Genomic DNA, 12,050 nt, shown 5'->3' with positions numbered 1-12,050 from the left:
AATAAAATTTTTTAAATTTTTTGGCCACGCCATGCGGCATGTGGAATCCTAGCTCCCCAACCAGGGATCGAATCTGTGCCCCCTGCATTGGAAGCACAGAGTCTTAACCACTGGACCGCCAGCGAAGTCCCTCTTTTCCCTTTCTTTATGTTAATAAGCCTTAAAAGAAAAAAAATCCCTTCACGGTAATTTTTAGTGGAGTTTGAGGTGAGAGTGGAAGATAACACATGCATTCCATGCTTTAACCAAATTAGGAGGCTTTTTGAACCATATGTAAACATTTCAAAAAGTAATTCCTCTGAAAGAGAGGGGATAATGGCTTAATTTTCTCATTGTGCCCTTTCCAGAAGCTCTGAAACAGAGCTCCCATCTAAAGGCCCCGAGAGATTAAGTGATTTATCCAGCGATCTATAGTGTATGCTGGCTGAAGTGGAATTTGAACCTAGGTCTGATACTCTGGCAAACAGAAAATTCTTCTTCACATGCAAAACATTTATGATCTATTCAGCAAATGTTTGTGAGCACTTATGGTAAAAGGCTTCGTCAAACTTTAACTCTGATCTTTATTTTCAGAAACTGCTTTAAAACCATTACAGAAGTATGAAAAAATTGAGCCCCAAAGATTTCTTGAGTACTCACTAGGGCAGTGAAATTGTGCTAGAGAGTGTAGGAGATTATGAGAGAATCAGATTTAAATCCTGTCATAAGGAACTATGACATAGCTATAAAGGAATAAAATACAAAGTGGAAAACGCACGTGCCACAAGGAAGATGTAGATGAAGGCCAGAAGGAGAAGAAATTACTTCCAGCTGCGGAGATCAGAGTTGGTGTTATAAAGGGTGTGTATTTAAATTGTATCTTGGGGAGAAGAAGAAAATCATATTCCATGTAGAGTGAACAGCATAGTAGTATTCCTTGAATACTTTTAACTTGGTAAAGGTAATTTTGAAGCTCACAAGAATAACTGTCAAAACAACAGAACCCATCAAATCCTTAGAAGATGGTGCTACTTTGATGACAATGACTTTGTGTGACTCTCTGAACGTGTTCTTCACCTATCTAGACACATTTTTCTAAGCCACGGACCTTGCTTTCATCATTTAACACATCATTCAAACCACTTCAGTAAAACAGTGATCACGCTGAAGAGGGGTCTCAGAGGACTAGATGACACTCCAATTAACCAAGCGCATCGAGCCAGATTGTTCTACGCTTTGGACTCGAGAGACTGGTGGAGAGAGGAGGCAAACAAAGGCAGAAAGAGCGAGGACCCAAGTGAAAAGAGCAAAATGCATGCGCTAAAGACAGGGCTTTCAGTCTGACTCCTGTGGAAAAGCCTGTCAGATTATTCACCACCGACCTTAATAAGGTTTACAATAGCCCGCCAAAGAGAATCACAAACCAGAACGTGTACTTGGAGAGCTCATACTCAGTGAGAACAAGAACACTGCAAGACTGACCTGGTGCCTTTTTACATGTATGTGTGTCCTCCTGAGCGCTGCAAACACAAGGCTAGAGGAGGGCGTGTGTTGACTTCTTTTTTTGACCCAATTAGGACCAACTTAAAAATCCAGCTTTTCCAAATAATACTGCTTACTTCCCTCCCACAGATTCGTGTTGTGACTTGAATGACACAAGAATATGAATGGATTAACTAATTAGTAAGAAGCAACAGTGGGACTCTCTCCTCAAGCCATTCGTTCCATGGGAGAAGAGAGAAGCAGTGCACAGCCTGTGAAATTCAGAAATTCTGCCCTAATATGTTTTAGGTACTCCTTACCCCTAGAAATTAAAATCATCAAAATTGGTAAGACAAGCCCTTACCATGTACACATTCAGCCCTAAACATCACCCAGTCCACTGAATCAGGGCATGCTTTCTACAAGAGTCAAACAAATACTCTGGGGCAGGATTCATCTTCCCAGTTTGTCCTAGTTCAGAAATTTTGTACTCTTGTTGGTGATCCTCGCTTCTTTTTTCTTCTCTACTTTTTTGCATTTTCACACTGATTCTTGTCATGAAGGCTCAAGGAAGAAGTACAATTAATTCCACGTGGGTTCTGACCTTTACTTCATTCTATAACTAATCCACATGAGGAGAACTACAACACATTTAAGGATCTAAAAACCATAAACAAAAAACATAGAAAGGGGCCAAAATCTTTACATCTAGTAAAACTGCTGTGCTCTAGTCAAGCTTAATCATCTCATTTTTCCCCTTCTTAAGGGTATTTCCATCTTCATGTTACTTCTGCCAACTCCAAATGCTATATACAGCTGACAAAATCCTGGAAAAGCAGCACTTCATGCAGAATTGAGAGGAGATGGGGGCAGTTCCGTCCCTGGATAAGGAGATAGTCTGATGTTAAAGATTCTTTGCTTAAGGCGCAAGTGTACCTGTGACTTTTTTAATGGCACAGTTTAGCTGCACGCAGCATCATCTTTCATGAAAGAGTGTGGCGAGAGGCCTTGTTATGAGTCCCCGTGGGGACTGTGACAGCACATCAACAAGGGAAGGGGCAGTATGAAGAAGGCAAGCAAGGGTGAACCTTGTATTTTAGGAGTTTAAAGCCAGGAAGGCAGCCTTCTAACTCTTGCATCACCAAACCTCAGGGATTTTATGGAATTTATGGAATTTGGTGGGGGCAGTGCTAGGTAGAGGTAGAAGGGATAGAAAACTCTGGTTCCCATTTTGTCTCTATCTGATTCTTGTGTAATTTCAGGAAACTTCCTTTGCTTGGTTTCCTATATTTTTATCCCATTTGTTTTTTTACCACCCGGTACCCTAGGGGAATAAACTGATTGACTCAAGACGCTTTGAGGAAGGTATCCGCACAAATAGGTAGACCTTGCATACCTAGACACTTGCTCTCTCCTGAAGGGTTTACAAAGATCCACCCCAGAGTGTGCTGGGGAGTGGGAGGGGCTCCTCCATCTTTTCTTTCTTTCTCCCAGGGGCAACTCCCTTCAAGACAACCCAGCTCAACTGTCAACTCCTTTGAGAAACCTGCCACCCTCCCAACCTTTGTGGCTGAGAGCACTTCATAAACATCTTTACTAACAACACTATCACACTGCGCAGGGCTTTAGGTGTCTGTCTTCTCTGTCAGAGGCAGTCTTTTCTCAGCTTTTTGTGCTCCACTCTCCGAGGCTTAGCACGTGGTAAGTGCTTAAATAGTAATTACTGAATGAATGAAAGTTTCTACCCTTTGGAGTGTGTACCTAGAAAGGGAAACTTTCACTTTTAAAAGTGAGGATAAACATAAGAGAAGCGATTCTTCTTTGAAGATGGTGACTATGTTTCAGAACACAATTTGTTACTCAGAATTTTAAAATGCTATTGAGATTCACACTTCTCTCAATCTACAGTGATTTTAAACAGGTTTTACCACATCTGTTCCAAGAACACTGTGGTGAAAACAAAGAAGAAACTGGCTCTTCAGTGCTTTTTTGGACCAACTTCCCACTCTCTTCAGGTAATGTTCTCATCACATCTGCTCCTAAAAAAAAGAACCTTGGGGTTCTCTTCATTATTGAATCACACACAATTTCTTATCTGTGGATTCAAAACCTCCGACTCCCATTCCCTATCACATATTTTTTGTTGCCTTGTACCCCAAATGAATCTGGTATATAACACATTCCAGGGCCTTACTCTTCTCTCTAAAGACCTACTCCACCACCTGTGTTTGGTCATCTGTTCTCACTTGCCTGTCTGGTGGATCATAAGCTCCCAGAATACAGAGACTACAATCACATAGTCCCTTTCAAAAGCATTTAGTTAAGCATCACACACAAAGAGGTGCTCAACAGCCCTTTCTGATGATCATAATCAGACTGCACTTTACATCCTCGAAGGCTATCTCCTCCCCCTTCTGATCTCACATCTGGCTCCTCAACAACCATTTTAAAATGCAGTGAGAAGGGAAACACCTAGCCCTTCTTGGCCCTCACTCCTGACCAGTGGTCCTTTTCTACTCTCCACTTTACTACATGAGCCAACACGCTCCTTCTGGCATTCAGGTGTCTCACACTCAATGATGACACTTTTTCACACTGTTCCTTACACCTTAATCCTCCTCAGTCTTACAGTGTCAACGAGTCTGTTTTCTCCAGTATTCTGAAGACCGTTCAATAGTTTACCTCCAGGATAAATGAACATGATCAACGAAACCCAAATACATCGATGGCAATCTCGCTCCCTAAATGACAGTCTCTTTTTATTACTCTTTGTATCCCTAGCACCCAGCAAAATACTGGCAGACATATATGTCAATATGCAATATAAATATGTGCTATTTGTTAAGCAACTATCTATCTATCCATCTACTCATATACCTATCTGCCTACCTATCTTAACTGATCTCCCTGTTTCCATGATTGCCCCTCTATATTCTGTGCTCCACAGAGCACCCCATCATCCTCTGAAAATATAACTCAAATCATTTACTCTCAGAGTAACATCTAAAGTCCTTACCGTGGCCTACAAGGCTGCATATGATCTGGCCCCTGGCTACCTCTCTGACTGTATTTTTTCCCAGTTTTCCCTTTCTAACTCCACTCTAGTCACCTGGGTCTCTCTGCTTTCCTTAAACATGCCTAACACACTCCAGCTTAGCACCTTTGTATCTGCTGTTGCCTGATGGCCCCCTCACACCGTTCCAGTCTCTGCTCAAAGGTTGTTTTATCAGAAAGGACTACTCCACTTCATTTTTTCCCTTAGGACTTACCATCGCCTGACAAATTATATATTTAGTTTTCCTTCTGTTTTTTGTACTTAATGCCCCACCCCTCCCCAAATGCAAAACTCCATTAGAATCAAGAGTGGAGTGTCCGTCATTACTATAGCCCCACTGCCTATCTAGCAGATATAGCAGGAGCTCAAAAGCTGGATGAAGAAACGAACGTGGAAGAAAGGAATGGTGAATATGTATGCGTGCTCTAAATCTTAAATCTATTAGTTACACTGACAGTATTGCTATGCCTCTGCATATTGTTAAGTCACACAATTCTAGAGTTGTTGCAGAAAGCTAAAGAAAGACGAGAACAGACTGCTTAGAGTCACAGAATGTTAGTCTGGAACGGGGCTTAGAGATCATTATTTTACAGATGAAGAAACTGAGACCCACTGTGAGGGACACTGGCTTGCACAGCGCCACCTAGAAAAGCAGTAGCAAAGCTGGACCTGCAATCCAGGTCTTTCATTCCCAGCCTACGAGTCGTATCTTTACACCACGTAACTTCTCAAATGTCCTACACTGTATCTGGTCTTTTACCAAATACATTTAATGATGATGATTTAAAATATGCAAAGGGAAATTATATAATAGCAAGAGCTGAGCTCCACAGATCAAAAATACTAGTTTTCCCTGAAACAGGCTAATTGGACAAGCCCTTCAGGATTCTGTTGGGAAACTTAGTTCTGAGCATCTGTCCACCAGTATTGCTAACCTGTCAGCTGATACATACATATTGTATTTCCTCTTAGATTCTCTTTCATGAAGAAGCAGAAGAATATGGTTTAATAAACATTGAATACTTTATTTTTGCTTTCTTTCTATAGTGCAAGTGAATTCAGTCTGAAGATATCTCCTTAGAAATTCAACTGCATTCATGCATTACAAAAATCACAGAAAAAGAAAATCACAGAAAAAGTATTTGACCAAAAGAAAAAAAGTTGATGAAATTGTGACTGCAACTCACCCATGATCTTGTTTAAGGAGTTCTTTCTACTTTTTAAAGAGTCCTCCTTTATCTGAATCAATGTACATAAGATACAATTCTTGAAGCACTGGTGATTATCCAGACTTTATACTACTATAATTCACCCTGAGCCAGATGTCCTTCTAATATAAGTCCTATGCATTTCCTTACGGATCAAAGATCATTGTACAGAACTCTTAGCACAGACCTCTAGTGGAGCTACATGTAGCTTACCAAGATAAAGTCCACTCTAAATACAGCTATAAAGAGTAAAGACGTTAAAATTGTGCTAAATGCATACACCTAACCTCCTCTAAATCATATCACACCCTGTCGCCCAACACATGATATGATCCTACTGGAACAAGGTGGTTTTTTTTTCTTTCTAAACAAACATATAGAAACTATACATCCAAATGAGTAGGGCTGTACTTGTTAATAAAGTAATCACCTCTGGAATTTATATATGCATTCCAACAAGGCTACTATCACACATAATGTTTTTGGAATTTCTCTTTCAAATCACAGGTTCTCCACATTTAGTGTGCATAAGGATCACACTGCGAACATGTTAATAATGCTGATTCTTAGAAATGTGAATTTAATTGGTTTTAGATGGAGTCTAGGAACCTGTATTTTTTTTTTTTTTTTTGGCTGCAGTCGCCGGTGGCGGCAGTCGCCGTAGGAACCTGTATTTTTAAGAAGCGCTCCAGGTAAGTTTTACACAGATGATCTGTGAGAAATAACACTTTAGAATAGTCAGCTCACAAGCCATGCAAGGGTATCAAAATAAGGACTATTGAGTTAAACTCTGTTTACATGTACACATAACACACTGGAGGTTTCACTTTTTTTCAGAATCTTCATCCTTCCTGATAGAACATATTAGTACAGATATACACAGAAGCATCTATTTCCAAACAACATACCTCCATAAAAGAGATTCCTAAGCTCCAGACATCAGAATGGATTCCATATTGCTCCCCTGAAATTCTTTCAGGCTGTAAGAAAACAGAAGGGAGCTTGTGAGTTGATGTAAGCTACTCCAGGAAACACATACGCTAATGTGAGCTCAGTTAAGGCAGAGAGCCATCAATATCTGCACAGCACATTATGAAAAGAAAAACAATTTTATATGTATGTGTTTTATATAGATAATACATAGAAACCGTATAGGTAATATAGGTATATTGGATATAATCTCATTGAATCCTCACAAAGACCCTATGAGGGAAACTTTGTTATAAAGAAAATGAAGGCTCATATTAGTGAAATAATTTAGGCAAGTCCTAAACTACTAAATGAACTGAGAATTCAACCCAGACCAAATCCAGTGAGTGGTCTTAGTTGTGGAGTGACAAATTACAGCACATTATATAATATCATCACTTATTTGCATTTTGGGAGATGGGTCTGAATCACTAGGAATTCTGTTATTTTAAATTTTTTATTTGGAAATAATATTAAACTTATAAGGAAAGTTGAAAGATTAAGACTAGTACAAAGAACATCCATATTTCCTTTGCCCAGATTCACCTACTACTCAACATCTCATCCCATGTATCAGGGTTTCTTTTTGATATAAACCAAGGAACAGTTCAAATGGTCCATTTGGGACTCTTGGTCCTCCATTCAAGATATGTAGAAAATACTTGGTCTAACAATTACCTGCACACTCTCTACTTCAACGGAAATAATTGCATACTGAAGTGGGTGCTGCCTGGTCTCCCTATCCCTCCAGGATTTGGCATTCAGAAAGGTACTTCACAGAAGTCTTTTGAATGAACACAGGAACAAATGAACAAGAGAAACTGAGGTTTTGCTGAGATGGAATGGTTGCTCAAGGTTACACAGCTAGTCATGGCAGGGCTAGGATCATGACCCACACCCCTTGGCCCCCAGTGCAGTATTCTCTTCTTTGTACCATCCCTGGAGTTCTTGGAAGCCACCACAGCCATCATCCTTCAAAAGTTTCCATGAGAGCCCTTACGAGTAACTGGGGTCAGGGTCAGCCTGGTCCACTGCAGACGGAAGAAATGGACATCCACCACTCACCAGCAGGGGATATACCATGAGTGTAGAAGATGTGTGCCGGATACTCTCAGGTGAGTTGGCACAGTCCTACATCTTGGGGGAGTTGGCTTAGTTGGGACCCAGAACTTTGTAACCTACTTCCCACTCCCACCTATGAGGCTATCTCAATGTATTTAATGCCTTCTCCCCCACTTTTCATAAAATCACATAAAGCCCTACCCTGAGGTAGCAGATTGGATTGTCTTATTTCTGTTCCTTTATTTATTCCTTTAATTTATAAAACCCCTTTCCTACCAAGAATAATTCTTCCCAAGTGTCATGTGACCATTTCTCCCAGCTGCTACCAGATATGGTCATTCCAATCCCCTAATACTTTTTCTTTTATCTTCTAATCCCCCATACCACCACTTTTCAAGGTCCTGGCTCATACCTGAATGAACCCATTATCCATTTCTAGTTAGATCAATACATAATAGGATGCGTTCATATGCAACTGGCCAGCCAGTTACAGGAATAATGCCATCATCATAATATCAACAACGACATCATCACTCTGTGCATTTATTGAAGAATTTCCATGTGCCAGGCACTGTTCTAAGTGCTTTTCATGCATATTTCACTTCAGACTCATAAACACCCATACTAGACTGGTACTATTATCATCCGCATTTAACAGATAAGGAATATGAGAACAGAGAGATTTAATTTGTACCCCCTAGAAAAGGATAATAATAGCTATCATTTAATAATCACCTAGTTTGTCCCAGACACTGGGCTAGATACTTCGCATCCTCTACATTTTATAACAATCTTACAAATATTATTATTTTAAATTTATTTTATTTATGTATTTTTGGCTGTGTTGGGTCTTCGTTGCTGTGCGCAGGCTTTCTCTAGTTGCAGCGAGTGGGGGCTACTCTTTGTTGCACATGCCACAACTACTGAGCCCACAAGCTGCATCTACTGAAGCCCACGTGCTCTAGAGTCTGTGTTTCGTGACAAGAGAAGCCACCGCAATGAGAAGCCTGCACAATGCAATGAAGAATAGCCCCGCTCGCTGCAACTAGAGAAAGCCAGCACGCAGCAACGAAGACACAATGCAGCCAAAAAATAAGAACTTAAAAAAATAGTTTAAAAACAATGTCTTAAAAAAAGAGAAGAACTTCTAGCAAACATGAAAATCCTAAAATCCTCTATAATTGTTAAAGAAATGACCAAATGTTGCCTTCCTCCTTCTGTCCTCTCTCCCTTTCTTCATCCACTAACTGACAGTTATCAATATACAGCAGTTCATCTAGAAGTGCAAGACCAACAATAAGGTTAAATATAACCATCACATTTGCCCACTGAACTACTAAAACAAATGTAAACTGTAATGTGAAAATAAAGCACAGAAAAATTAAATTTAAAAAGAAAAATTAGCAAAAATGATAATGGTCACAGATATCAGAAGGCAAATAGGAGAACTCCTTAAGGATGAGAGTCTAACAACTTCTCATTAGAGAAGTTATTCTTACAGTAAGCTAACAGAATGAGATTACTGTTGTGATGCAGCACTCAAGCACGAATGCTGAGTGAAAGGTGGGCAGCCAGCTCTACAGGTGTATCCTCAAGAATTCGTAGGGACTGGGAAACATGTCCAGGTGGCTGACACTGACACAGGTACAAGATAAGTCCCAATACATTCTGAATGTATAGAGTCAGGACTTGATGGCCTAAGGCTGCACAATTCAAATCTGTTCTCACACTTGAGGCCAAGGTGGCCTGCTCTGTCCTCTCCCCTCTAAAACCAAACCAAACTAAACCAAACCAAACCAAACCAATGGCCAGGTATGACACTACTGAGAGAAGACCTGTGATGAACATTTTTCTGTTAAAAAGCAAAAGCTGAGTTACTTTCTGACATGACATTTGTCACTAGTGTGGAAAGCTTAATAAACGGAAAACCATGACTCTTGTCTGAAGCACCTGCAGTGGAGTTAAAGTGTCGGGGAAAAACTCTCGTCTGTACTTAATGAGAACAGTAAGGAGTGGTGATGATATAAAAAGCAGAGGATTCTAAAAGGGCAGTGGCTCTAAGATGGCATGCACACTCCACCCCTCCACTTACCGCCGTGACTGGGCATTTACCCAGGGCCCATATTTAGTTAACTCATTCCAGAATTGTCTCTATTTATAACACAGTACCCTAGGGTTTACTTGTCAAAAGCAGGACGATACCAAGGTACATCCCTTACCTCTTCCCATAAAGGAACTTCTGCTCAGGCTACTCAGAAAATTAACAAAGTATGCACAAATACTTTAGGTTAGTATGTAATCAAAAAGTATATATCATAAACAATGGGGATTTTTTAGAAAGCCAGCAAGATCACTGTGTGGGTAGTAGAGCATACTGGTTAAACAAGGATTCTGGAGTCACACTGCTCTAACTCAACCTATTTTCCAGTTCACTAATTCTCTCTTCTGCTCCATTCAATATGCTACCAAATAGTGAGCTTTTCATTTTTATCTAGTAGTTTTGTTTGGGACTTTCTCGAATCAAGTATGTCACTTTAAAAATTTTGATCTAAAGTCTGCTTACAACTGTTGTTCCTTCATGTTGCTCTGTTTCCTCGTGTGACTAGTTTTCTTTGGCTGCTTGTTAGTTTTTGTTCTTCAAAAAAAATGTTTGGAAAGGTTCTCTGAGGCCTAAAGTGGATGTGCCCACCTCAAGCAATATTCTCAGCATGAAGCTCCTTTTCTAACTCAGGTCACATATACAAACATCCAGGGTGTAAATCTGTGCCAGAGTTAAGTCTATGGCCACAACTTTCTCCCTTTTCCTTTTTCTCCTGCTGCTCTGCTTGGCTCTGAGAAGCCTTCTCTTTTGTTCCCTGGGATCGGGGAGGAAGAGCAGCTTTAACTCTGGTTTGCTTTTGTACTGGGGTGAGGGCCTCTTCAGGCTTCCAGCATAATATGGGGAAGATCTTCTCCAAGACCCTCTGCCTTAAGGGAGCCCCCATATCATTCACAGCTGTAGCAGTACAGCCAAATGTCCTCAGGAATAAGCAGCTTTGGTGCTCTGACATTCTGCTTTCCCTTCTGTTTCAGGTTTCCATCTGAAAACCGTCCTGGGAGTTCCCTGTTGTCGTTTTAGCTCTTCAGTGCACTTGAGATGGTTTTTAAAGTATTTTAATTAGCATTTTTCAACAGAAGAGTTGGTCCAAATAACCTAATGTGCTACTACCAGAAACTAGAAGCTGGTGTCCTAATTAAATCTTGACTGTCACTACTTGCCAGCTCTGAGAATCTGGGCTAAAGTTACTTCACCTTTGGTTTCCTCATCTGTAAAATGAAGACGATAATAACAATATGTATGCTTAATGGAGTTGTCTGAAGATTAAATAAATCCATGTAATATGCTCAATTCAGTACATGCCACGTGGGGATGCTCAGTAAATGTTGGCCTCCTTCTAATCAACACCACCGTGTACGATCACTGCATGAGCATGGCCAACTGAGTTGTATCACGTAATCTGTATAGGTTATAATCTGGGTAAAGGTAATTTCTAAGAACAGGAATAGTCCAGGTAGAAAACAATGTTCAGGAGATAAGAATAGTTATTTAGATTGACTTTCTGATACCAAAGGACAAGTATCTGCATAAGATTTCTTAATTTCAAAACTTCAGGTATTCATAACAATAATGTCAAACTTTTGTATTTGATTTTTAAAAATTGTAATAGGACTTCCCTGGTGGTCCAGTGGTTGGGACTCAGCGTGCTGCAGGGGTCATGGGTTCAATCCCTGGCTGGGGAGCTAGGATCTCTCATGCCACATGGTGCAGCCAAAAATATATATATACATAATACATCACAATGACTGAATAGTGGGTTAAAGTTTCAGGGACTTCTATCTTTAGTATTAATTTTTTTAATAGCTTTTTTTATATAAATTTATTTATTTTATTTACTTATTTATTTTTGGCTGTGTTGGGTGTTTGTTGCTGCACATGGCTTTCTCTAGTTGCAGCGAGTGGGGGCTACTCTCTTCATTGTGGTGTGTGGGCTTCTCATTGCAGTGGCTTCTCTTGTTTCAGAGCATGGGCTCTAGGCATGTGGGCTTCAGTAGTTGTGGCACTCGGGCTCAGTAGTTGTGGCTCGTGGGCTCTAGAACGCAGGCTCAGTAGTTGTGGCACATGGGCTTAGTTGCTCTGCAGCATGTGGGATCTTCCCAGACCAGGACTCAAACCTGTGTCCCCTGAATTGGCAGGTGGATTCTTAACCACTGCGCCACCAGGTAAGTCCCTTTCTGTCTTTAAAATAGAGTAAAAG

The 12,050-nt window shown here is 40.4% G+C and overlaps 1 protein-coding gene across 3 annotated transcripts in view; it reads right to left on the bottom strand.

Annotated features, from left to right (window-relative positions):
- MAP2K5 (mitogen-activated protein kinase kinase 5) overlaps positions 1-12,050 on the bottom strand; it is a 264,811-nt gene that overhangs the window by 94,825 nt on the left and 157,936 nt on the right. For all 3 annotated transcript variants that reach the window (XM_082649583.1, XM_082649584.1, XM_082649582.1), the window contains exon 16: positions 6,633-6,704. In XM_082649583.1, coding sequence (XP_082505709.1) covers positions 6,633-6,704 — 72 coding nt within the window. The remainder of the gene's footprint in view (positions 1-6,632; positions 6,705-12,050) is intronic.

The sequence above is a fragment of the Grampus griseus genome (assembly GCF_964374135.1).
Source record: "Grampus griseus genome assembly, chromosome: 2".
Taxonomy (NCBI): domain Eukaryota; kingdom Metazoa; phylum Chordata; class Mammalia; order Artiodactyla; family Delphinidae; genus Grampus; species Grampus griseus.
The sequence above is the reverse complement of the archived record's forward strand: the minus strand, read 5'-3'. Positions and strand labels throughout refer to the sequence as shown.